Source organism: Nycticebus coucang, chromosome 13, assembly GCF_027406575.1.
Source record: "Nycticebus coucang isolate mNycCou1 chromosome 13, mNycCou1.pri, whole genome shotgun sequence".
Classification (NCBI taxonomy): Eukaryota; Metazoa; Chordata; class Mammalia; order Primates; family Lorisidae; genus Nycticebus; species Nycticebus coucang.
The window spans coordinates 5,429,734-5,457,616 of NC_069792.1; the positions used below are offsets into that span (position 1 = coordinate 5,429,734).

The following is a 27,883-nucleotide window of genomic DNA, read 5'->3' on the forward strand; positions in this document are numbered from 1 at the left end:
AACCCTCTTACTATTGATAGTAAAACATTACTATCAATCCATAAAAACAAAATTATTTGGCCCAAATAAATAAAACAGTATTTCAGTAACTCTTACATGAAGGAAAAAAAAAATTTGCCTACATACTGAGTATTAAAAAAAGTTAAAATTTTTAATTTCATAAAGATGAGTGAGAAGTCTCATGTCTTTTTAAAGCAACTAAACATTTTATGTTGATTCTTCTTTTAAACTTTAAACAAGTCTTTTAAAAGAAAAAATACATACGATATAGTAAGTGAAAAGAAAGAATCCTGGCATTAAAAAAGAGGAATGTGAGGATGAGATCAGGGAATGTGACCACTCTTGACCAAAACTAGAGGGAGAAAAAAAATGTTTGAAAAACCCCATTCAGATTAGACACTGAGGTTTCTATGAGACCAACACCCTTTTTGGGATTAAAAGTACTGATGAGAGAACATAAGAATGTCACTTAATTTCTCCTGAGAAACACCAACTTAATATGGACATCGGGACAGTTTAATAATTTTCCAGTCAATCTAATCATTTCAATGGTTTCTGATTAGTCGCTCATAATAAGTTTTCACCAAAGATTCCTTCCAAAACACTCTCCTGACTGGTTTCTATTAAGTCTTATCGCACTATAGGTATCTTCCACAAACCTTCCCAAGCGCTGGTTAGACCATTCACCTTCCGTGGATCTAGCCTGCTGCACTGTTAGATTTCCTTGCCTTCTCCCCAAAATACAACCACTATTAAACTTCACAAACAGATCCCTGAGGACAGATGGTCATTTATATCTTTTAAGTTTAGTCAACTCCATTCTGAATTCTTGTCTGATTTACCTCCTATACTTCCAAAGCACTGTCTTCACAAAGGTTTATGTATAATGACTTTTCATACATTATTCCCTAGAAGACTGAATTTCTCAAGAGCAAGAACTAGGGCTTACTACTCTTCGCATTTTCATTATGTAGCACAGCATCTGCCAATAATAAAGGAATAAACCAATGATTAACAACCTACTTTTTAAATACTTTAATTAAATGCTTTTCTTCTCTATGCTGATAGACAAACACCTAACCCACTACAAAGAGCCCAGGTGGACTGAGGGAGACCTCCTCACTAGCTTCACTACTGCCAGCCCCACTTCCTACATTCTGGTGCCTCCTTTCTAAGCATTTAAGCATTCTTAAATCCTTAAAACGTAAAGCTCTGCTTAGCTACGAGTAACCAAGATCTAATCCTGTATCTTTTTTTTTGAGGTAAGAGTTTCACTCTGTTGTCCCAGGCTAGAGTGTCCTGGAACCAGCCTCACTCACAGCAACCTCAAACTCCTAGGTTCAAGTGATCCTTCTGCCTCACCTCCCCAAGTAACTAGGATTACAAGCATCTGTCATGATGCCTGGCTAAGTTTTTCTATTTTTAGTACAGATGGGGTCTTGCCCTTACGCAGACTGGTCTTGAACTCCTGAGCTCAATCTATCCTCCTGAGTGGTAAGATTATAGGAGTGAGCCACTGTGCCAACCTTCTATCTTCCTTCAGATTACACCCCACACTTGTTTCTCTAATCCTTTTATTTCCATCAGTGTGTATATGGACGTTACGTGTATGTATAGATACCAACACTTACTTTATCAGACTTCATACACAATGATTTTATGCTTTTGCATGTAAACGCTATGTCTAAACTTCAAGGATATGAGTACTTGATAAATATACTGAGAACCTACTCTTTTTTTTTTGAGACAGAATCTCACTTTAGTCACCCCTGGTAGGTGCCATGGCGTCATAGCTCACAACAACCTCAAACTCTTGGGCTCAGGTGATTCTCTTGTCTCAGCCTCCTGAGTAGGTGGGACTACAGGCACCCACCACAGTGCCCAGCTATTTTTTAGAGTTGGGGTCTCGCTCAGGGTGGTCTCTAACTCATGAGCTCAGGTGATCCACCGCGCCTGGCTGAGAACTTACTCTTCCTTCAACATCTATTTTAAAAATTGTTTAAGTTGAGGGCAGTGGTTCAGACCTATAATCCTAGCACTTTGGGAGGCCAAGGCAGGAAGATTGTTTGAGGCCAATAGTTTAAGAACAGCAGGCAACATAGTACAATCCTGTCTCCACAAAAAAATTGAGAAATTAATTGGAGGAGGCAGCATGCACCTATAGTCCTTGGAAAGGTGAGGCAGGAAGATTGCTCAAGCCCAGGAGTTCTAGGTTACGGTTAGCTTTGATTGTACCACTGCACTCCGGCCAACCTGGGTGACAGAATAAGACCTTATATCTTAAAGAAAACAATCTGTCTACACTCCTGTATTTTCAAGGTGTTAAACCAGTGGCTGTAGCCAGGCATGAGAGCACATGCCTGTAATCACAGTGACTCCAGAGGCTACCGTGGATGATCACTTGAGCCCAAGAATTTGAGAACAACTTGGGCAACACAGCAAGACTGTATTTCCTCTGCCTCTTAAAAGAAAGAAACCAGTAACTCTGAATGTAACACAATTAAAAGCATGTTAAACAATTCATAAATTACAGTCTTTTTCAAAAGTATCAAGGTCATGAAAGACGACGATAAACTGAGGAACTATTCCAGATTAAAGGAAACTAAACACGATAATAACTAAATGCAATATATGATCCTGGATATTTTGGGAAAATCCTTTTCCTTTCTAATAAAGGACATTATCAGGACAACTGCTAAAATGTGGATAGTATCTGTAGGTTAGAAAAAAATATTATCAATGTTAATTTCCTGATACTCATAATCATACTGTGGTTATATGTAAGAAAATATCCTTGTTCTTAGAAACACTGATGTATTTAGGCGTATAAGGGGCATAATGTGGGCAAGTCATTTTATGTGGTTCAAAATAAAGTTAGTTCACGTGTATGTGTGCGTATATATACACACACACACATATGCAAAGACAGAGGTATATAGGACAATTAAGTAAAGGGCTTATGAGAATTCTTTGTACCATTCTTACAGTTTCTAAAAGGTTTATATTATCTCAAAATAAAGTTTGAAAAAACTGCATAAATTTTATTAACAACTAGTGTTTAACCCCACCTTCGACTTTTATCTTTTAATATCAATTATAGTTAATACCAATACACAAAATAACAGTATGTGGGATATTACTATGTATTGCTAAAAAATGAGGAATACATGCTCAACTGGGGAAAATGAGAAATAACGATAAAATATGTAGTAGCCTTAATGTCCTAAATACTGGTAAGTCTCTAAGTGGGTAACATAGCAATAGAAAGTTTAGGGGCAGAACAGAGTTTGGAAGCTATTGCTCTAAAGCAGGAGTCCTAAAACTAAGGGTGCATCAGAATCACCTGAAGAGCTTGTTAAAAAACAGATTTCATAGCTCAGTAGGTAGGGCACTGGTCACATACACCAAGGCTGGCGGGTTTGAATCTAGCCTGGGCCTGCTAAAACACCAATGACAACTACAAAAAAAAAATAGCTGGGCATTGTGGCGGACACCTGTAGTCCAGCTAGTTGGGTGGCTGAGGCAAGAAAATCACTTATTATGCCCAAGAGTTTGAGGTTGCTGTGAGCTGTGATGTCACAGCACTCTATCGAGGATGACATAGTGAGACTATCTCAATTTAAAAAAAAGATTTCTGGGCCAGATGTAGTGGCTCATGCCTGTAATCCTAGCATTCTAGGATGTCAAGGTGGGTGGATACCTTGAGCTTAGGAATTCAAGACTGGCCTGAGCCAAGAGTGAGGCTCCATCTCTACTGAAAACACAAAAAACAGCCAGGTCGGAGACTAAGGCAAGAAGATCAGGTGAGTCCAAAAGTTTGAGGTTGCTAAGAGGTATGATGCCATGGCACTGTATCCAGGGTGACAGTGAGACTTTATCTCAAGAAAACAAAAGAACATGGTGGGGGGGGCAGGGGGGTATGGCACACCTCTTGAGGACAGGACACAATTATAAAAGGACTTTATTTAATAAAGTAACAGTGTAACAAAATTCTTTGTACCCTCGATGAATCCCAAACAATAAAAATAAATAAAAGATATACAATTAAAAAAAAGAAAAAGAACAGATTTCTTTCCCACTACCAGAATTCCTGACAATAAAAATAAATAAATATGGCTTGGCGCCTGTGGCTCAGCGGCTAGGGCACCAGCCGCAAACACCTGAGCTGGCGAGTTCGAATCCAGCTCAGGTCAACTACAACCAAAAAAATAGCTGGGTATTGTGGCAGGTGACTGTAGTCCCAGCAACTTGTGAGGCTGAGGCAAGAGAATCGCTTAAGCCCAAGAGTTTGAGGTTGCTGTGAGCTGTGACACCATGACACTCTACTGAGGGCAATACAGTGAGACTCTGTCTCAAAAAATAAATAAATAAATAAAATCCCAATCCCAAGCAATAAATATAAATAAATAAAGATATAGAATTAAAAAAAAACAAAACAAAACAGATTTCTTCCCACTACCAGAATTCCTGACTCAATAATTAAGGGTAAGACCTGAGAATCAGTATCTCTAACAAGTTGTCAGGTTCTCTGCTCTTGCAAGGACTATACTTTTGAGAACCACTACTCTAAATCAATGTCAACTGTTAAACCACAAACTTCCCAACAACAGGGAAACTGTTCATATTTAATCCACTACACATACCCTATTATGGAATCATGCTGGATACTGCAGAGTTCATGATATGTGATAGAAAATAATAAATGCACTGAGGACAATTGGAACCCTTCATTACTGAACTCCACATTTTAAGTACTTACACCAACAGCTAAATTAGGAAGGAGGGGAAGCACAGAAAGGAGAATGAGACCAATCTGGGGCCAAAATAAATCTAAAAAAGAAATGTGGTAAATAAAGTAACCATTTAAATCTCTAATCAGTACCTCCATTATCAATTCTAACAGTATCTATCCTTGCAATCCCATTCAATTAAACTTAAGGAGTACAATATAAATAATTTTTTATTTATGCACTTCTTCTTTCTTTAAAATTTTAGAAGTCTTTTTTTTTCCGAGACCAAGTCTCAGTTTGTCGCCCTTGGTAGAGTGCCGTGATCTCATAGCAACCTCAAACACTTGGGCTCAAGTGATACTCTTGCCTCAGCCTCCCAAGTAGCTAGGACTACAGGTATCCGCCATAATGCCTGGCTATATTTTAGAGACAAGGTCTTGATCTTGCTCAGGTTGGTCTCAAACTCCTGAGCTCAGGCAATCCACCTGCCCTGCCTTGGCCTTCAAAAGTGCTGGGATTACAGGTGTGAGCCACAGTGAGGAAGTCTTGTTAAAAAAAAAACCTTAGAATATTCAGAAATATCCATTTACTAGTTCCATCTGCATAGAAAACAGAAAGCAGAGTTCAGATGTGCGATTATAAGATCATGAAGGAAGTGATAGAAGAGTTAAAAGGATCAACGGCTTTCAATATAAATGAATTTCTATAAAGTGAAATACCTTTCTTCTTTTGCTTCAGGGCTATTCTGCGATGTAATTGCAGGTTCTTTTTTTTTTTCTTCAGGGTCTCTGTCAGATGATGGTCCATCTGAAAATTTATGAAATCACTAGGTTGTTAGCATTTGTTAAAAATAAAAACTGAAATACGGCATGGCGACAGGGTATTTACACAAACAATAATAAAATCTTAACTTTCCCATGAGTAAATGAGTTTATGTAAGCTATTCTATTACATATGCATATGTATGGGGTATTTTTCTTTCCTATTTTTTTTTTTATTGTTAGTGAATCATTGAGGGTACAAAGAGTCAGGTTACACTGCTTGCATTTGCTGGGTAAAGTCCCTCTAATAATAGTGTGGGGTATTTTTCTTAATGTGTGTTCAGTCGACACTCTCAAATAAATTCTCTCATTTGGTGGGAATGATAAATTCATAGGCCAATGGGAAACTTTCAGGGAATAAAGATAAAAAAAAAAAAACAAGGAAAGAACATGAAAATATTTAAAAATGAAAGCACATTAGCTTGGCACAGTGGCATATCTGTCATCCCAGCTACTTGGGAGGTTGAAGCAGGAGGATCTTTTGAGGCCAGCAATTTGAGGCTGCAGTAAGCTCTGATCACACACACTGCATTCTGATCTCTGGGCAATTAGGGTGAGGCCTTATCTCTTTAAAAAAAAAAAAAAAAGAAAGCACAAAGCACAGATACCAACATTTGAAAAATAATTTTTCAAGAAGTTACAAAATTTAAGCTAGTACCCAAAATATAAATAAATACTTCTAGAAAAGTAAACAAACAACACTTTCATAAAAAATACCTCAGATTAGTAAGATCTACCCAGCACCTCCTTTGTCTTAAAAGATGTATAAAGTAATACGGAACAAGCTTTAAGACTTAAAGAGGCAAGCAACCAGAAATTGTGAAACAACAATGCAAATAGGCTGAGTCAATGCAGTATTTTAGTACTGACAAGAAACACTCATCTTTAAATCAATCAAACTCTCCTCGAAGGTTCAGACAATGTATGAGTCTAAAAGTACACCTCTTGTCTACATTTTGCTAAGTAGAGATTTAAATACCTTCAATAAGTATAAAAGAGTAAAATTCTTTAAGATTAAATGAGCACTACCTACAATGTCCACTCTTTTCTCCCACAAAAAGTAAACCATGGTTCTAGAAATAAAAATATACGTATAAGGGCTGGGCACAGTGGCTCGCAGGTGTAATCCTAGAACTCTGGAATGCTAAGGCAAGAGGATCCCTTTTGGCCAGGCACAGTGGTTCGTGCCTGTAATCCTAGCAGTCTGGAGGCAGAGGCAGACAGACTGCTTGAGCTCAGAAGTTCGAGACCAGACTGAGCAAAAGACTCTGTCTTTACTAAAAATAGAAAAGTTAGCTTACAGGGTGTTGTGCACCTGTAATCCTAGCTACCTGGGAGACTGAGGCATGAGGATCACTTGAGCACCTAAGTTTGAGGTGCTGTGAGCTAGGCTGACAACATGGCACTCTACCCAGGGTGACAGAGCAAGACTCTGCCTAGATGGATGGAAGGAAGGCAGGCAGGCAGGCTGGCTTTTATTTTATGCACAAGCATAATAAAAGAAGTATACGCCAGGCACCCATAGCTGGGTGGTTAGAGTGCAGGCCACATGCTCTGGGGCTGGAGTGTTTAAACTGGCCTGGGCCTACTAAAGAAACAACAACAACAAAAAAAATAGCCAGGTGTTGTGGTGGGAGCCTATAGTCCCAGCTACTAAGAAGGCTGAGGCAAGAGAATCACTTGAGTCCAAGAGTTTGAAGTTGCTGTGAGCTATGACACCAAGCACTCTACAGAGGGTGACAAAGTCAGACTCTGTCTCAATTAACAAAAAAAAGAATAAGTACAAAGAACTTCCATATATGTTCTACACAGATTCCCCAACTGTTAACTTTCTGGCACATCTGCTTTCTCATTTCTTTCATTTCCCCAGGTACAGACACACACGTGTATACACACATACACACACAGACACATTTCCTTTTGAACCATTTGAAAATAAGGAGCAGACATATCCCTAAATGCTTCACTGTGGGTTTCCTAATAATAAAGACATTCGTTTATATAACCACAGCAAATAATAAGTAAATTTTTAATAATGTATATAGTACTATTAACTAATCTACAGACCTTCTAAAATTCTGACAATTATACCAATAATGATCTTTACCATATATTTTTTTCTGGCCCAGAATGTAATATATTGTTAGATGCTTGGGAGGCTGAGGCAAGAGAATCACTTGAGTCCAAGAGTTTGAGGTTGCTGTGAGCTGTGATGCCACAGCACTTTACTAAAGGCAGTAAAAAAAAATTTTTTTTATAAGATTAACTTTTCCTGTTTTCCCTTCCATATAAAGTAACAGCTGTTTAGAAAAATGGCTGAGCCCACTGCTGGGGCAGAGAACACAGATGAACACAATACATCTTTGTGGTCCCAGAATATTAAAAAGTGGTGAAAAAGCTCAAGAAAGCAGGTCAAAAGAACACAGAGGGGGTGCCCACTGGCCAAACCTGAAACAATGAAAATATCAAAATAAATAAATAGCCGGGCGTTGTGGAGGGCACCTGTAGTCCCAGTTACTCGGGAGGCTGAGGCAGGAGAATCACGTAAGCCCAAGAGCTGGAGCCATGTGACGCCACGGCACTCTACCGAGGGCAGTAAAGTGAGACTCTGTCTCTACAAAAAAAAAAAAAAAAAGAAAATATCAAAATAAATCTGAATAGTAATGGATTATAATAGTAATGGATTATAATTCAGATTATAATAAATCTGAATATAATTCCTATAATTCCGAATAGGAATCCATGAATCTACACTAATAACAAGATAAATAGCTGGGCATAAAAGGCAGTTCCTTGCTATAGTAATGATTTGTAAACATTAAAGTGGAAGAGTCAGAAAGGCACATTTTACAACCATCACTATAGGGACTGCTTTGGGCAAAAATCCACGGATGCAAAATTGGCAAGATCTGATAAGGTCCAAGACAGTTTTGGGTTTTAACATGTCTCTCACAGGATGGCTATTAGTTATAGGAGGAAATAATAAACTATGGAGTGTACACACTTATACTGGATTCTCAAAATTACCATCATTGATGCCTCTGGATATGATTCCTTGAAAGGAATGTAACATGCTATGTAATATTCCAATTGTAGTTGTACAACCTGATATAACCATGAGAAAAAAGCAAATCAACCTAAAATAAAAATATACTTTTAAAAATAATGGAGGACAGCCAGGGTGGTGGCTCACACCTGTAATCCCAGCAATCCATCGTACCCAGGCATATGCACTAGTTTTGAGCTTAAGCTCACAAGTTCAAGACTAGCCTGAGCAAGAGTGAGACCCTGTCTCTACTAAAAATGAAAAAACTAAGGCAAGAGGATTGCTTGAGCCCAGGAGTTTGAGGTTGCTGTGAGCTATGAGGCCATGGCCCTCTACCAAGGGCAACAAAGTGAGACTCTGTCTAAAATAAAATTAAATAAAAATAAAATAAAATAGGCTTGGCGCCTGGGGCGCCAGCCACATACACCAGAACTGGCAGGTTTGAATCCAGCCTGGGCCTGCCAAACAATGACAACTACAACCAAAACATAACGAGGCATTGTGGTGGGTGCCTGTAGTTCCAGCTACTTGGGAGGCTGAGGCCAGAGAACTGCTTAAGGCCAAGAGTTGGAGGTTGCTGTAAGCTGTGACATCACGGCACTCTACCCAGGGCAATAGCTTGAGACTCTGTCTCAAAAAAATAAAGAAAGTTAAAAAAAAATAAAATAAAGAAGAGAAGAGAAGAGAAAAGAAAAGAAAGAGGGAAGCCAGACTTAGTGGTTCACATCTATAATATAAGCACTTTGGGAGGACTGCCTGAGGCCAGGAAATCCAGTACAGCCTAGGCACACAGCAAAATCCCCATCTCTTAAAAACAAAACAACAAAAAAGAAAATAATAAATTCCCTTCACGTATACAAAGTACAACTTAAAACTCTGAAGTTTTGACTTCAAAATATTTCCTAGTTTACTTTTAAACCAAAATCCAACTCTACTTTACATTCATTGTAACTGGTCATTTTCTCTGTGCTGTATAACATATGCAAGTCCTATTTCCTAACACAAAAAATATGCTAATCTTTGATTTTTAATCCCTTAATTAATTTGATAAAAATCTGATTTTCACAAAAGTGATAAAATTGCTCAGAAGGATATGCGCCCACACACATAAACTAGCACAAGTAAAAACTGATGAAACTGGCAAAAAGTCTCTAGATTGTGCCAACGTCAGTGTGTACTAGAGCTGCGCAATGTTACCACTGGAGGTAGCCGTATGAAGGGTACATGAGACCCTTCTGCACTGTTGTATGTCAACAAAAAACAAAGTAAGATTTAGAAAAAGGGAATTCATATTGGTTGGGCTAGGACAAGGATAAAGTAAACTTCTGACAGAGATAATAACTAACAGGGAAAGATCACCGATCAAATGAAAAGAAGAAACGAGGCAGGAATGGGTGGCTCGTGGCTATAATCCTGCCACTCTGAAAGGCAGAGATGGTGCATTGTTTGAGCCCAGGAGTTCAAGACCAGTCTGAGCAAGAGGAAGACCCCGTCTCTACTAAAAAACAGAAAAATTAGCCAGGCGTTGTGTGGCAGGCTTCTGTAGTCCTAGCTACTCAGGAAGCTGAGGCATGAGGATCACTTGAGCCAAAGAGTTTGAGGTTGCAATGATGATGCCCTAGCACTCAACCTCAGAGCAACAGATTTAAGATTCTGTCTCAAAAAAAAAGAAAAAGAAATGAAATCATGGGGCGGCGCCTGTGGCTCAGTCGGTAAGGTGCCGGCCCCATATACCGAGGGTGGCGGGTTCAAACCCGGCCCCGGCCAAACTGCAACCAAAAAATAGCCGGGCGTTGTGGCGGGCGCCTGTAGTCCCAGCTACTCGGGAGGCTGAGGCAAGAGAATCGCTTAAGCCCAGGAGTTGGAGGTTGCTGTGAGCTGTGTGAGGTCACGGCATTCTACCCAGGGCCATAAAGTGAGACTCTGTCTCTACAAAAAAAAAAAGAAAGAAATGAAATCATGAACCCAAATAAACAGTTTGAGTATTAAAATGAGAAAGAACACTTCTTAGAGGAAAAACAAAAAGAGAAAGGGTGCTTATATTCTTCAAAATGTCATGTCATAAAACACAATGAAAGGCTTAAGAACGATTCCAGGCTTGGCACCTGTAGCTCAAGTGGCTAGGGCACCAGCCACATACACTGGAGCAGGCATGTTTGAATCCAGCCTGGGCCTGCCAAACAACAACTTCAACAAAAAATAGCCAGGTGTTGTGGCAGGTGCCTGTGGTCCTAGCTACTTGGGAGACTGAAGCAATAGAATCGCTTAAGCCCAAAAGTTAGAGATTGCTGTGAGCTGTGACACCATAGCGCTCTACAGAGGGCAACGCAGTGAGACTCTGTCTCAAAAAAAAAAAAAAAAAAAAAAAAAAAAAGAACTGTTCCAGATTAGGAAACTATATAGGTGATACTGAATTGGATCTTGTTCTGGGGGAGGAAAAAAAAAAGAAGCTATAAAGGACATTGTTGGGACAACTGACAAAACTGGAACACAGATTACAGAACTAAAAATGTTAGTGAATGTTAAATTTCCTATACTCTGGTTCCATAGAAAATGCAATTATTCTAAGGAAAACACACTTAATGTTTTAAAGGGTAAAAGAACATGATCTATTCAGTCTATTTTCAAATAGTTCATAAAAAAACAATTTGTGTGTATTTATGTGTAATAAAGCGAGAGATGGAGAAAGATTATAAAACACATGGCAAATATTAAAAATTGATGATCTGGTAAAAGATACAGAGTTCTCTGCATTACTCTGCAAGTTTTCTGTTAAGTTAAAAAACTATTTCAGAAACCATTTCAAAAAGTATGTGCGTTTCCCTTGGCAGAAAATTCTTAAGAGTTTATCTATCTGGTTATAGATGTCAAAACTTAAGAAAGCTAAATCTGACTAGCCTAACAGATCAAATTAATACCTCTCACCTTTAATACAAAGTATTTATTAAATTACATCTAGATTCTTAGAGGAGGAAAAAAAACCCAACCACCAAATGATTGAATAAACAGGAAATCAAAAATTACACGTAAGGTAAGATCAATTATACCTAATAACTTTTTCCAGGATTTGATGAGAGACTTTGCTAATGATGTAACTTCTTCATCTGCACTCTGCTTACGAATAGCGTTAACTGACATTCCGATTCTTGTGGACTGCAAGGCAACAACAAAAAATTATGTAGACTAATTTTATTTTAAACAACTTAGCATGTCACCCATATTTTCTTCTTTCCCAGATTTCTGTTTCCATTTTAGAATTTTAAGACCTCAATTATTTGGATTCTTAGAATAGCAAACTATATTTTTAAGATACATAGATCTTCAGATCAAACATCTTCATCAGTGTTCTTATCAATGAGCTCTACAAACATACAGTTTGCTGTTGCAAAAGGGCTGGTTAACTACAGAAATGCAATCAGTCTTACTATAAGGGAGAAGTGAGGCTAAGATATAAAAGGTTGTAGATAAAAGACAGGCTGAAGCAATCGTGACTAACAAAAGCTCTTCTTTGTTTCTATGCGTTTTTCCATGTACATTACTACCTAGAGCACCAGCAACAACTTATAATGAGGCTATCCAAACAAAAACTACCACTTACCAACATTTAAAAGGTTTTCTTTGGGCATGTAATCACGGATATTAACAAGGACTTCACAAAATATAGATAAAATTCAAAATGCAATAATATTATGTGCCCAGGATTATGCTCAGAGCATCCATTAATTCTCCTAACAACCCTTCAAAGTTGAGATCATTATCTCTATTTTTAATGAAGAGATTGAAATTACCAATAAATAACTTGCCCAGCATTCCAGTTACTAATTGGCAACCTGGGAATTTAATCCAGGTCTGTCCACCTCCAAAGTCCATGTTCTTTCCAGCACAACAATGGTTTTCAAACTGTGCTCAAAGAACACAAAAGCTATGACAGCCCAATTATAGGTGATAATTAAAAAAATGGTAAATTGTTTAGTAAATTCAGGTTGTTAGTAAACAATCTTTCAAAACAAATTGTCTATGGAAGAAAAAATTACAAAAGGAAATCTTAGTGCTGAAAAAAAGACAAGAATCCCTACTGTAAGCTTTACAAAGAAAAATAAAGTATACTTAAGGTTTCCTTCTAAATTATTCAACTCTCTCAACAAAAAGACAGATTCAGTACATAAGTTATGTTCAAGAATTTAGAATACGTACTTGGCTGGAGTCACCTATGTTGTACCTTTTGGAGACCTGAGCAAAGCAGATATGGTTCAACAGCAGAAAGATAAAGGGGACCCCAAATCCTAAAGCCCCAAAGTTGTTTAGGGTTAACCAGTTAAGTTTTCTAGGAAAAAAGCCTACTTTTTTAATGAGTGTAAGAAATAACTTGTGTTACTAACGGAGTTCTGAAGCTTTGTTTTTTTTTTTGAGACAGAGTCTCATCATGTCGCCCTCTGGCATCACAGCTCACAGCAAGCTCAAACTCTTGGGCTCAAGAGATTCTCTTGCTTCAGCCTCCCAAGTAGCTGGGACTACAGGCACATGCTACAACGCCCAGCTATTTTTTGTTGCAGTTGTCATCATTGTTTAGCTAGCTCGGGCCGGGTTCCAACCTGCCACCCTTGGTGTATGTGGCTGGCACTGTAACCACCGTGCTACTGGCACCAAGCCAGTAGTTCTAAAGCTTTGAATTGACGCGAACTGCAGGGGGAAAATGGTGTGTTAGTAGGGACTTGCAGGAGAGCAGAGGTACAGGAGATGACGAATAAACTGTGTGCTGCTGGGTGACTACTTTTTAATTATCAGAGGACGCTCTGATTACTAAAAAGTCAATGATTATCCTACTTTGCAACTAAAAAAACCTATACAGAGAATAAAATTATCTGTAATAAACATGCTAAGGAAGAGACTGTGTAGGCAAAATAATACAGGAGGCTGCAGAGGTAGAATGAAAAACAAACATCTGAGATAGGTTTTTTCCCCTTCTGTAGAGTGTTAGGGTGGAAATGGGAAAAAGTAGACAGAGGAAATGTTTATAAATCTGTTTACTTGCATAAACCAGGCCTGGATTTGCCTCTAGGTAAAAATTTCTAGGGAATTCTCCTAAATCCTATATGCTAAGATTCATAAGATGTATTTTGGGGCAATAAAAAAGCCTTTTGTGTTCAAGTTACATTAGGAACTGTGGCATTAAACAGCTTTCTTAACTGTAGGACTAATGAAAAGTGTTCAAGACAAACTATACACTGTGAAACTTCAGCAGAGAAAACGTGTGCCTTTGTCCGTGGCTTGTACAGAACATTAGGTATACAGTAGAAAGACATTACCTTGGAAAGATGGAGAGTGCACTAAGCAGACTTAGGGAATCGGCTGCACAATGATGGTAAAGCAGAAAGGAATGAACACTGAGATCAAGAGACACTGTTTACATCACAGGAAACAAGCAGACTGGTGTGCTCCGGAAGAAAAATCTCCTTCGCGATCACTCATGAGTTTTGCCAAGATGATCTGAAGGTAGCCACTAAATCTTGAGGTAAAAAACATATAGCTACTATATAGCTAATATAAAACATGTAAAAAGTGTAAAAACACACATGTATATAAAACAACATACAAGAAGAAACACAACTACTATAAAACATTGGTGAAAGGCATTAAAGACAACCTAAATAAATACAAACTCCCATGTTCACAGGTTGGAAGACTTAAACGTTAAGACTATAATACTAATCAGGTCAAACTACAGACTCAATACAATCTCTATCAGAATCCCATCTGCCTTTTGTGCAGAAATTGACAAAGCGTATCTTAAAGTGCATATGGAAATGGAAGGACCCAAAATAGCCAAAACGTTTTTGAAAAAGAACAAAGTTGGAGCACTCAAAAGTCCCAGTATCAAAACGCACTGCGCCAAAGACAGAATAAGCAGGACAGTGTAGGACTGGAAAGGGCAGACGTGTGGATCAGCAGACGAGATTTAAGACTCCAGAGATCACACTTTTCATCGAGTGATTTTAGACAAGGATGTAAACAAAATTCATTGGAGAAAAGACTATTCTTTTCAACTAATGAGGCTGGAACAACCAGACATCCATATGGTAAAAGAATGAAGTTGGACCTCCTCAACACACAAAAATTAACTCAAAATGAATAGGTGTAAATCTTCATGACCTTGAACTAAGCAACTGTTTTCTAAATATGATACCTAAAGTACAAACAACCAAAGAAAAATAGATAAATTAGATAACACCAAAAAAAATTTTGTGCTTCAATGAACACCATCAAGAAAGTAAAGAAATATTCCACAGAATGGGAGATAATATTTGCAAATTCTATTACTAATAAGGGACTTACATTACAATTCAATAATAAAGAGACAACCAAATTTAAAAATGGCCAAAGGATATGGATAGGCAGTTCTCCAAATAAGATATAGAAATGGCCAAAAAGCACAAGAAAATCAACATCATTAGACATTAGGGAAATGGAAATCAAAACCACAATGAAATGCCATTTCACACCCACTAGAATGACTGTAATCAAAGACAGGTGTTAAGTGTTTGCAAGCATGTACAAAAAATGAAATCCTTATTTACTGCTGCTGAAAATATAAAATGGTACTGTGCCTTGTAAATAGTCAGGCAGATCCTTGAACTGATAAAGCATGGAGTTACCACATAACCCAGCAATTCCACTCCTGGGTATCTCTCCAAGAGCAACAAAAACATGTTCATACTAACTTGTACATGAACACACATGTCAGCATGATTCATAAAAGCCAAAAAAGTTGAAACAACGCCAATGTTCATCAACTGATAAACAAAATGTTATATATCCATACAAGAGATTATTCAGCCATAAAAGAATTAAAATTCTGAAATAAATCACAACACAGATGAAACTTAAAAACATTATGCTAACTGAAAGCCAGAAACAAAAGGCCACACACTGTATAAATCCATATACTTGAAATCTCCAGAACGAGCAAATCCATAGAGATAGAAAGTAGATAGTGGTTTCCTAGAATGAAAGGTGGTCCAGTTAGGGAGCAAGGGGGAGTGACTGCTAAAAAATACAAGTTTTTGTTTTTTGAGGGGATGTTATGAAAATGTTCTAATAATTGTGATGACACCAGAATTCTTTGTATACAGTAAAAATCACTGAATTGTACACTTTACATGAATATACAATATATAAATTATATTTAAATAAAGCTGTTTAAAAAAAAAAAAACAGCTGTGGTTACTATCCATCCAATTAAGTTCCAAGAGGGCTATTCTACATGTACAATAATACCTGGCACACAGTATGTACTTAATAATTATTGAATGAATTAATCTACTATATATAAAATCTTACAAAAGTAGTCCAATCTATTACAACATTTGTCTTCCGGTTTACTTCCTCACCTCTGACCCATGCCAATTAGCATTCTATTCCATCACTTTGCTGAAAGTTTCCTGCATTCCTAATTGTAAATTACAATGGACTCTTCAGTTTTCATCTGATTTAACCACTCTGTTACAGTCTAACATTGTTTACCCTTCTTACAGGATCCACTCCTATGCTATTGGCTTCCAAATGTTTCCTAAACCTGTCCTTTCTCCTACTCTCGAGCGCTGTTTATACGCAGGGCTACTTAAATAAATTTGTTAATTAAATGAAATTTAAATTTCAGTTCTTCAGGGAGCGCCTGTGGCTCAGTGAGTAGGGCCCCGGGCCCCATATACTGAGGGTAGTGGGTTCAAACCCGCCCCAGCCACACTGCAACAACAACAACAACAACAAAATTCAGTTCTTCAGTAATATTTCAAGTGCCCAAGAGCTTCCTGTGGTTAGCAGTCACCATATTAGACAACACAGATATCAAACATTTCCATCACTGCAGAAAGTTCTACTTGACTACCTACCAGGCATTTGCACCAGCACCTCAAAACCCAATGGACCCCAAAATTACCCTTTATCTCTTCAACTCTGCACCTTTACTTCTTATCCCAATCCCACCTTCACACCACCTTTTGTGAATTTTCACACACTGTTAAATGGCACCACCTACCCGGTTACCATGGCAAAATCTTGTCATCCTAAATCCCTCTTCTTAACTCCCCATCCAATTAGCTACCAATTGTTATAGATTGTCTAACATTAATAAATTCCCCTTTTCTCCATTTCTATTGTTAACGTCTTAGTTCAAGCTCTCATCATTCCTCACCTGAATAAGTACATTAGTCAAAAGGTCTTTTAGGCTCCAGCCTTTCATTTCTTCCAATGTGCAAATCTGGTCACGTATCTTCCCACCCAATACCTTTTGGGAGTACTGTTGGATTGGATATGAAGCCTTGCAGGCCAACTTGCCTGTGTCTTCGACCCTGTATGTGATTAACTCTTCTTTTACTCTCACTTCCAATATGCCACACTGCTTACATACTATTTCCTCTACTGGCATACCTACTCATCTTTTGAGACTTGGCTTTAGCTTTATCGTGTACATGAAGGCACTAAGTGCTCCCTATTAAAACAGTGTTATTTTTTTTGTACAGACACGGTCTTGCTCTATTGCCCAGGCTGGTCTCAAGCTCCTGGCCTCAAAAGATCCTCCCACCTCAGCCTCCCAAAGTGCTGGGATTACAGGCATGAGCCACTGTGTCTGGCCCTATTAAAACATTAAATAAGATCTAGCATAAGGTATAAAAGCAACAGTAATAATAAGCAACAACAGATGTCAAGACATCTATAACAACTATGAATTGACTGAAATTAAAACATTTAGGATTTCTTTTAGTTACAGTCATAAATACTGCTATGATTTACTGCCTTCTGATTAAACATTACTGCCTAATGTTTAATTTCAGTTAGACAGCAGCAAAAATAAATGTAATTTTCCCCCACCCCATCATGTCACACAAATTTACTACCACTTTTCCTTCTTTCTTTTATGAGACAGAGTCTTACTTTGTCACCCTCAATAGAGTGCCATCCCATCATAGCTCACAGCAACCTCAAACTCATGAGCTCAAGTTATCCTCTTGCCTTAGCCTCCCTAGTATCTGGGACTACAAGTGCCCACCACAACACCTAGCTAGTTTTATTGAATAATCCATCCATAATATGGACTATTTTATTTTTAAGCAGGCCTGGGCAGGGTTCAAACCTGCCACCCCTGGTGCATGGGGCTGGTGCTCTAACCATTGAGCTACAAGTGCCCTTGGCTAGTTTTAGAGACAGAGTCCCACTCTTGCTCAGGCTGGTCTTGAACTCCTGAGCTCAGGCAATCTACCCATCTCAGACTCCCAGAGTGCTGGGACTACAGGCATGAGTCACTACACCTGGCTAAATTCTTTCTTAAGAAACAGTGCCTTGCTGTTGCCCAGGCTACAGTGCAGTGACACAATCATAGCTAACTGCAGCTTCAAACTCCTGGACTCCAGTGATCCTCTTGCCTCAGTCTCCCAGGTTACTGGAACAGGTGAACCACTACACCCAGACAGTTGTCCCTAACCTCTGACTTAATAGAACTGAAACGTCAAAGAAGGTACTTATGGATAATGAAGAAATGTCTAGTGGAAAATAGCCAGATTTATGTTATGTTTTAGTACTAATAGAACATTAAAATAAGACTTCAAAAACAGCAGGCTATTGTTATAAAAACAGACACACAGACATATGAAACAACTGATTTTTGACAAAGGCATCAAGAACACACACTGAGAAAAGGACCTTCTCTTTAATAAATAGTGCTGAGAAAACTGGACATCCATATGCAGAAGAAAGAAAGTAGACTGCTATCTCTTACCACAGAGATGAATGAAAGAATTAAACATATTACCTCAAACTATAAAACTACTAGAAGAAAACAGGGAAACATTTTAGGACATCTAAGCAAAAATTTGATGGCTACGACCTCAAAAACAAAGGCAACAAAAATAAAAACAGGATTGTATTACTTCTACACAGCAAAGGAAACAATCAACAGAGTGAAGACACCACCACCACCACCTGTTTGCAAACTTTTCTTCTAATAAGGGACTAATATCCAGAACATTCAAGGAACTCAAAACAACAAACAACAACCCTATTTAAAAATGGGCAAAGGGGAGGCACCCATAGCTAAGTGGGTGGGGCACCAGCCGCAAGCACTGAGGCTGGCGGGTTGGAACCCAACCTGGGCCAGCTAAAACAACAATGGCAACAATAACAACAAAAAAAAGTGGCAGGGTTTTGTGGCGGGCACTTACAGTCCCAGCTACTTAGGAGGCTGAAGCAAGAAAATCGCCAGGAGTTTGAGGTTGCTGTGAGCTGTGACGTCACAGTACTCTACCCAGGGTGACAGCTTGAGACTCTGTCTCAAAAAATAAAAAGTAATGTACACAGCTATGATTTAAAATTAATAAAAATGAATGAATAAATAAATAAATAAATAAAATAAAAATGGGCAAAGGACATGAGTAGATATCTCTCAAAAGAAGACTTATGAATGGCTAACAGGTATACGCAAACAATGTTTAATATCACTAAATCCCAGGGAAATGCCAATCAAAACCACCTGAAATATTACCTTACCCCAGTAAGAATAGCTATCACGAAAAAGACAAACAAAAATAAAAAAATAAATAACAGATGTTGGTGAGGATGCAGAGGAAAGGGAACTCTTGTACACTGTCAATGGGGATGTAAATTAGTACAGCCACTACAGAGATAGAGTATGGAGATTTCTCAAAAAACTAAAAACAGAACTACCATACAGTCTAATAATCCCGCTACTGGATATCTATCCAAACAAAAGGAAATTAGCATATCAAAGGGACACTTGCACCCCTGTGCTTCTTGTAGCACTACTCACAACAGCAAAGACATGGAGCCAACACAACAGGTGAATGGATAAAGAAAATGTGGTACGGGCACATAATGGACTACTATTCAACCATAAGGAAAGAAGGAAATCATGCCATCTGCAGCAATACAGATGGAACTGGAGGTCATTATGTTAAGCGAAGTAAGTCAGGCACAGAAAGACAAATAATGCATCTTCTTGGTAATAGGCAAGAGCTTAAAAAAATGGACCCCATGAAGACAGAAAGCAGAATGACTGACACCAGAAGCTGAGAAGGTGGATGGTGGTGGATGAAAAGAGAGTGGTCAGCCGGTACCAACAGTTAGATAAAGGAGTAAGTTCTAACATTCCCAATCAAAGTAGGCTAATTACGGTTAACAACAAGGTACTATGTACTTCAATACCTGAAATGTTCCCAACACACACAAATGACTGCTTGAGAAAAAGTACACTCACTCAGTCATTTCAGTCTGTGCAAAAAAAAAATCACACATACCCTGCAAGTATGTTCAAATATTTTGTATCAATAAAACGTTTAAAAATAGAGTAAGATTTCAGTAATGAATCTATGCAATCTTTACTAGACATTTAATTGGCCAGTGCTAAAAAGGGAGAGGAGTCACCCCTGCCACCCTCACCCTGAGGTTGGCTTCAGATAGCAGCAGTTCTCAATGACAGACCACCAAAGAGAAATCCTGGGAGACCAAACCAGGGCCCAGAGTAGTCCACTGCCAAGGACTCAAATTTTATTCTTCCTGAGAAAGGTAATATTCTTCTAAAGTGGCAATTAAACAGATTACTGATTTATGCTGCTATCTTTAAAAAAGAGAATGAAATTAATAATGATTTATACCATAACTGGCAATACAAAAAACTTATATTGGGAATGAATACGTTTCAGTATTGTATGACAATTCTGCTCAAAACTGTGATGCATATAAACACATACCTGTAATAATTCCAAGGTCATGGGAATATTCTTAAGCTCCTTCAGCAAATCCAATGCTCCAGCCTATAAAATAAAATAATTTCATATTGAACTCCCAAGACAGTAAAGCAGGGTCTAACCAGAGATTTACATTTATAATTCGTATCCCTAACTCATGATGGCTCATTTACTCCTATGAAAACAAACATACATATACATACATACATACACACTATCTTTCATATGGAGACTAAAATGCATTAGAAGATCATAAAATCCATTCACTGCATTATAACAAGCACTTGTGAAGCCAACTGGTTAAGTATTGTTAGTAGAAGTTTATTTTCAATAGATTTGTTTATTTGTTAGTATGCACATATGAGTAGAAATATAAAATTTCTTACTGTGGTGGTGTAACACAACTCAAAACTCTATGGAGAGGCTCGGCGCCTGTAGCTCAGCGACTAGGGCCCCGGCCACATACACCAAGGCTGGGGAGTATGAACCTGGCCTGGGCCTGCCAAACAGTAACAACTACAACAAAAAAAAACAGCTGGGCAATGTGGTGGGCGCCTATAGTCCCAGCTATTTGGGAGGCTGAGGCAAGAAAATTGCTTAAGCCCAAGAATTTGAAGTTGCTGTGAGCTATGACATCACGACACTCTACCAAGGGTGACAGGGTGAGACTCTGTCTCAAAAACAAAACAGAACAAAACAAGAGGGGCGGCGCCTGTGGCTCAGTGGGCAGGGTGCCGGCCCTATATCCCAAGAGTGGCAGGTTCAAACCCGGCCCAGGCCGAACTGCAACAACAAAGAAAAAATAGCCGGGCGCTGTGGCGGGCGCCTGTAGTCCCAGCTACTCGGGAGGCTGAGGCAGGAGAATCACCTAGGCCCCGGAGTTGGAGGTTGCTGTGAAGTGTGTGATGCCACGGCTCTCTACAGAGGGCAATAAAGTGACACTCTGTCTCTACAAAAAAACAACAGCAAAAAACAGAGTTGACTAAGAAAGGAGCCAACCATGAGAAAATTGCAGTGAGGGTCAGCAGATCCTGCAGCCTCTCTAACATTCACTCAGGCACAGGGGGAGAGGGAAACTTTATTCTCATGAAGTCTCTCTATCTCACTGGTCTGCTTTGACATCTGCTTACCTGGTTCTTGCATAATAGTAAAGAGCAAATCTAAAAGAAAATTCAGAATTAAGATCTAAGTTCACAGGCCTGTCCACAGGGGTACCAAATTCCCATTTAGAGTCAAAAGCTCTCAAGATGATTTAGAGGAAACAAAATAGGTCTGATGGAAGAATTACAAGTTAAGAGAAATAAAATTAGATAAGGAGCAACAGCACCACTTACAGCCTGTGGCCAAATATTCCAATCTGATATCCATTTAGTATAGTTCATCTAATATATTCACTTAATCAAATTTCATTTAGTCTAATATTAACTTAATGTATTCTATTTGGTAAAAGGCGAAAGATTTATGCAATCTGAAGAGAAACTAGAGTATAATATGTATGTGTGTGTGTATTTTTTTTGTTGTTGAGACAGAGTCTCACTATGTTGCCCTGGGTAGAGTACCGTGATGTCACAGCTCATAGCAACCTCCAACTCCTGGGCTTAAGCGATTCTCTTGCCTCAGCCTCCCAAGTAGCTGGGACTACAGGTGACCACCACAACGCCCGGCTATTTTTTTCTTGCAGTTGTCACTGTCATTTAGCAGGCCAGGGCTGGTTTCGAACCCGCCAACCTTGGTGCATGTGGATGGCATCATAACCAGTGTGGTACAGGCGGCAACATAGAGAAACTCTGTCTCAAAAAAAAAAAAATCTGTAAGTTTTGACTCTAGGTTTGACATTCTGCCTGTGAGAAGACACCACAACAATCAGCTGGCTAATGCTAAGTACAGCTCATCTACTTTCTAAAATGTCAAAGTATGAAGATGAGGCCCTACAAATTAATGAAAGACAGCGTATCTCAGAAGAATCGAGATCCCAGAGCACGTCACTCTTCATGCCCCCAAAGCAAGAAGGAAACAAAGACTCACACGGTGCTGCTGCATAGCAGAACCTCTGTAGCTGCCACCGAAGGGACTGTTACAAACTGGTCAGCATGCAGAGGTGGTCAACAAAAGGCACGAGGCATGCTGTACTATACATATATGTGATGTATATCTGGTCTATGAAAATTAGACCGACTGGGCGGTGCCTGTGGCTCAGTGAGTAGGACGCTGGCCCCATATATCGAGGGTGGCGGGTTCAAACCCAGCCCCGGCCAAACTGCAACCAAAAAATAGCCAGGCGTTGTGGCGGGCGCCTGTGGTCCCAGCTGCTCGGGAGGCTGAAGCAAGAGAATCACTTTAAGTCCAGGAGTTGGAGGTTGCTGTGAGTTGTGTGATGCCATGGGAACCTACCAAGGGCCATAAAGTGAGACTCTGTCTCTACAAAAAAAAAAAAAAAAAAGAAAGAACATTAGACCGACTTGAGGAAGTCCATGTAGGGAGGTGGTCAACTATGGAGGTTCTACTATATTTTTCTTTTTTGAGACAGAGTCTCACTGTCACCACAGCTAGAGTATAGTGGTGTCATCATAGCTCACTGCAACCTCCAACTCCAAAAGTTTAAGTGAGTCTCTTGCCTCACCTTCCCAAGTAGCTGGGACTACAGGCACACATCCCCAAGTGTGGTTAATTTTTTCTATTTTTGGTAGAAATGGGGTCTCACCCTTACTCAGGCTGGTTTTGAATTCCTGCCTTCAAGTAATCCTCTCACCTTGGCCTCCCAGAGGACTGCAGGCTTGAGCCACTGTGCCTATCCTGTATTTCTTAAATATAAAATCAAGTAAACGCTTCCAGTCATGTAATTTTTCCACTTTTTCCAGACATTAGATATTAGATGTGCCTTCCAGTGCTAACTTTTCTTCTGCCACTGAAGAGATAAACCATTTTAATTTAAGCCAGTACCTCATAAATAAAACTGTAAATTCAGTAGAAATTAGGAAATAGATCATAAAGAATTTTAATGATTTGCTGCCTAAAGAACCTATCTGATTTTAAAATTCTATATATTTCTGCACTTAGAGGCAACAACTGTGTAATGTTAGAGGAGAAAACACTGACTTAGAATTATTATTCAGGGTGGCACCCGTAGCTCATCAAGGCTGGCTGGTTGGAATCCAGCCGTGGGTAGGTAAAACAACAATGCAACTGCAACAACAACAAGAAATAGCCGGGCACTGTGGTGGGTGCCTACAGTTCCAGCTACTTGGGAGGCTGAGGCAAGAGAATCACTAGAGCCCAAGAGTTTGAGTTTACTGTGAGCTGTGATGTCATAGCACTCTATCATGGGTGAGATGGTGAGACTCTGTCTCAAAAAAAAAAAAAAAAAAAAAAAAAATTATTTTCAACAAGTGGGCCAGGCAAGGTAGCTCTCACTTGCAATCCCAGCACTCTGGGAAGCCGAGCAGGTAGAATGCTTGAGCTCAGGACTTTGAGACCAGCCTGAGCAATAGCAAGATTCCTGTCTCTAAAAACAGCCAGGTGTGGTGGGTGCCTACAGTCCCAGCTACTTGGGAAGTACTACTGAAGCAAGAAGATCTTTTGAGCCCAAGAGTTTAAAGTTGCTGAGAGCTATGAAGACACGATGGCATTCTACTAAGGATGACACAGTGATTCTGTCTCACAAAAAAAAAAAAAAAAAAAAAAGAAGAAAAGAAAAAAGAATTATTATTAAACAAGAATTTCCTTAGGCATGACATTTTTATGAGCAAATGAAGTCTTCAACCCCTTACCTATAAAACCAAAAACCTTTAAAAACTAAAAGATTTCCAGATTTCTCATTAAGTTTATTTGTTTGTAGTAGAGTCCTATAGTCTCAGCTACTTGAGAGCCTGAGGCAAGAGGATCGCTCGAGCCTGAGCTTGAGGCTGCTATGAGTTATAGAAGCCACAGCACTCTACCAAGGGTGACAAAGTAAGACTCTGTCTCCAAAAAAATAAAAACAAAAACAAAATAACCAGACAATCATTCATTAATTCAGTGACAACAAACTTTTCATGTTATTATGTGCTTGCCAGGTCATTATATTAAATTCTTCACATACATTATTTCATTCTATCTGCACAATAAAACCCTACGGAAGCAGGTAATCTATTATCTTCATTTTACAGATGAGGAAATTAAAGCCAGTTAAGTAACTTGCACAAGGTCATAAAATTAATAGCTAGGAAAGGTGAGATCTACCCCAGTTCTATAAAATTACACTCTATTGCCTCTCAACAAATAACTCATCAATGCTATGTATCAACCTCTGCTCTGTGTTAAGGATACAGCAGTGAGCCAAGACAGAAAACCTTGCTATCCACGGGAGCTCATGCCTATAATCCTAGCACTCTAGGAGGCCGAGGTCCAGAGGATCCCTTGAGCTCGGGAGTTCAAGACCAATCTGAATGATAGGTCCCATCCCATCCCTAACAAAAATAGAAAAATTAGCCAGGCATTTGGCAGGTGGCCCGTAGTACCAACTACTCTACTTGGGAGGCTCAGGCAGGAGGATCACTTGAGTCCAGGAGTTTGAGGTTACTGTGGCTAAGATGATGCTGTGGCACTCTAGCCTGGGCAAGAGAGTCTGTCTCCAAAAAAAAAAAAGACAAAAACAGAAACGCTTTCTGACTTCAGACAATTTAAAAACAAACAAATCTTTAAGAATCTACTCCCACTCCCAAAGGCTGAGCACAGTGGCTCACACCTATAATCTTAGCACTCTGGAAGGCTAATAAGGTGGGCCGACTGCCTGAGCTCAGGAGTTCAAGACCAGCCTGAGCAAGAGCAAGACCTCATCTCTAAAAATAGCTGGGAGTTGTGGCAGACACCTGTAGTCCCAGCTACTTGGAAGACTGAGGCAAGAGACTAGCTTGAGCCCAAGAGTTTGAGGTTACTGTGAGCTATGACACCATCGCACTCTACCAAAGGCAACAAAGTGAGACTCTGTCTAAAAAAAAAAAAACTCCTCCAAACCTTCATATGAAGAGAGAAATATAAATACAGAAAAGGAAAGTGACTTGCCCAAGGTCACACTGATGGACAGTGTAACAGCAAGGACAAGAACTAGTCTCCTGACCCTACACCTCTGCTCTTTCCATTCCACTGGTCCACCAGTGGCAGTTCTGCACTGTGAACCCAGGTAAATAGCCATTACCACACAAGAAGCTGCATTCTATCTTTCTACCATCATCACTTGTCTCTAAATGAAGTCTATTAGATTGCAGCATCTCCTAAAGAGGATGCAAGAGACAGCAAGACTATCTTCTAAAGCCAAATTTAGTTCCTAGTATTGGCTGAAAAATAAACGACAGCTATTAAACTACTTTAGTACGTTGTTGATTCTCCTGCCTCACACTTGTACTTTGTGCCCCACATATATAAGACTGTATAGGATACGAACATTTTCTTCTTCGAGAAGATATAAGGAGGGAGTAAGGGGGATTTACAGTTAAGAACATGGTCCATACCAAAGACAGATCTAGATTCAAATCCATGATCTCTCAATTCCTAACTGTAAGATCCTGGGAATGTTATTTCCCCTTTTCATTCAACTTCTTTATTTGTAGGTCAGCACAATATATTAACCTTGAGTAGTAAAAATGGCCAAATGCAGTAACATTCCACAGATGAAGTACCAAAGTAGAAGGCCAGACACAAAGAATATGGCTGCTACGGAGTACAAAGACATACAATTATTTATTTCTACCATAAAATATTCCTAAAAAATATGCCAGCAATTTAAGAGAGCATATTAAGTTCAATCAACTCAAATACTTCTTCACAGGATTTATCATGAGATTTCAAGGTTAAAAATTAAGATGCTATTTACTTTTTAAAAAAGGAAACACTAAATTATAAATATTTGAATTATAAGTCATGTGCAGTGACTTACATCTATAATCTTAGCACTCTGAGAGGCTGAGGCAGGAGGATCTATTGAGCTCAGGAGTTCAAGTCCAGCCTGAGCAAAGTGAGACCCTGTCTCTACTAAAAACTAAAAACATTAGCCAGGTGTTGTGGCAGGCACCTATAGTCCCAGCTACTTGGGAGGCTCAGGTGGGATGATTGCTTGAACCCAGGAGTCTGAGGTTGCTGTAAGCTAGGCTAATGCCACAGCACTTTAGCTTGGTCAACAGACTGAGACTGTCTCTAAATACACATACTCAGGCATGGTGGCTCATGCCTGTAATCCTAGCACTCTGGGAGGCCAAGGTAGGTGGATTGCTTGAACTCACTAGTTCCAGACCAGCCTGAGCAAGAGCAAGATTCTGTCTCTAAAAATAGCCTGGCATTGTGGCAGGCACCTGTAGTCCAGCTACTTAGGAAGCTGAGACAAAAGGATCACTTGAGCCCAGGAGTTTGAGGTTGCTGTGAACTGTGATGCCACAGCACTCTACCAAAGGCAACAAAGTGAGACTCTGTCTCAAAAAATAAAATAAATAAAGATTTGAATTACACTTCATTAACACTACTATAAAACTAGAAATTGTAATTTTACTATGTCACCTCAAATTTGCAGTTATACTTCACCAAAAGCACAAGCAACAAAAGAAAAAATTAGATCAATTCATAAAGATTAAAGTATATCAAAGACCAATACTAAAGAGTGAACAGACAACGCACAAAATGGGAAACTATATTTGTATATCTAATAACAGTCTAGTATTCAGAACATAAAGAACTCAAAACTAAAAAGACAGATAGACGTGGACAACCAAGTGAGACTACTACTAAGAATAACAATAAAAAATTAGTTGGGAGTTAACTTCAGGAGGCTGAGGCAGAAGGATCACTTCAGCCTAAGAGTTTGAGGCTGCAGTGAGCTATGACTAGGACCACTGCACTCCATTCTATGTTACAGAGTGAAACCCTATTTTCAGAAAAACTAATAATAATAATAAGAAGAAGAAGAAGACAATCCAGGTTCAGTGCCTGTAGTACAGTGGTTACAGCACCAACCACATGCACCGAGGCTGGTGGGTTCGAATCCAGCCCAGGCCAGCTAAACAACAATGACAACTGCAACAACAACAAAAATAGCTGGGCACTGTGGCAGGTGCCTGTAATTCCAGCTACTTGGGAGGCTGAGGCAAGAGAATCGCTTAAGCCCAAGAGTTTGAGGCTGCTGTGAGCTGTGATGCCATCGCACTCTACTGAGGGCAAAATAGTGAGACTCTGTCCCCCCCTCAAAAAAAGACAAATAATCCAATTTAAAAATATGCAAAGCTGCTATACTATACTCAAGCCTGAGCAACACAGCGAGATCCTACCTCTTTAAAAAAAAAAAGGCAGTCAAAGGATTTAGAATAAACATTTCCCCAAAGATGACATACATAGCCAAAAAGCCATGCATGAATAGATGCTCAACACTGTTAGTCACAGAGAAATCCAAATCAAAACCAGAAAGAGATATCACTTTCCACCCACTGGGAAAGCTATCATCAAAAAAGAAGGGCAATAATAAGTGTTAGTGAAGATTTAGTTAAACTGGAACTCTCATAAACCGCTAGT

At 39.2% G+C, this 27,883-nt stretch overlaps 1 protein-coding gene across 3 annotated transcripts in view; it reads right to left on the bottom strand.

The window, feature by feature from the left end:
- The window catches only part of TCEA1 (transcription elongation factor A1), a 59,940-nt gene that overhangs the window by 23,009 nt on the left and 9,048 nt on the right, over window positions 1–27,883 (bottom strand). For 2 of the 3 annotated variants that reach the window (XM_053558829.1, XM_053558827.1), the window contains exons 2-4: window positions 20,357–20,419; window positions 11,645–11,750; window positions 5,450–5,537 (exon numbers count right to left, since the gene is read on the bottom strand). In XM_053558829.1, coding sequence (XP_053414804.1) covers window positions 5,450–5,537; window positions 11,645–11,750; window positions 20,357–20,419 — 257 coding nt within the window. Of the gene's footprint in view, window positions 1–5,449; window positions 5,538–11,644; window positions 11,751–13,903; window positions 14,104–20,356; window positions 20,421–27,883 lie in introns of those variants that run through there. The other variant, XM_053558830.1, reaches the window with a different exon arrangement.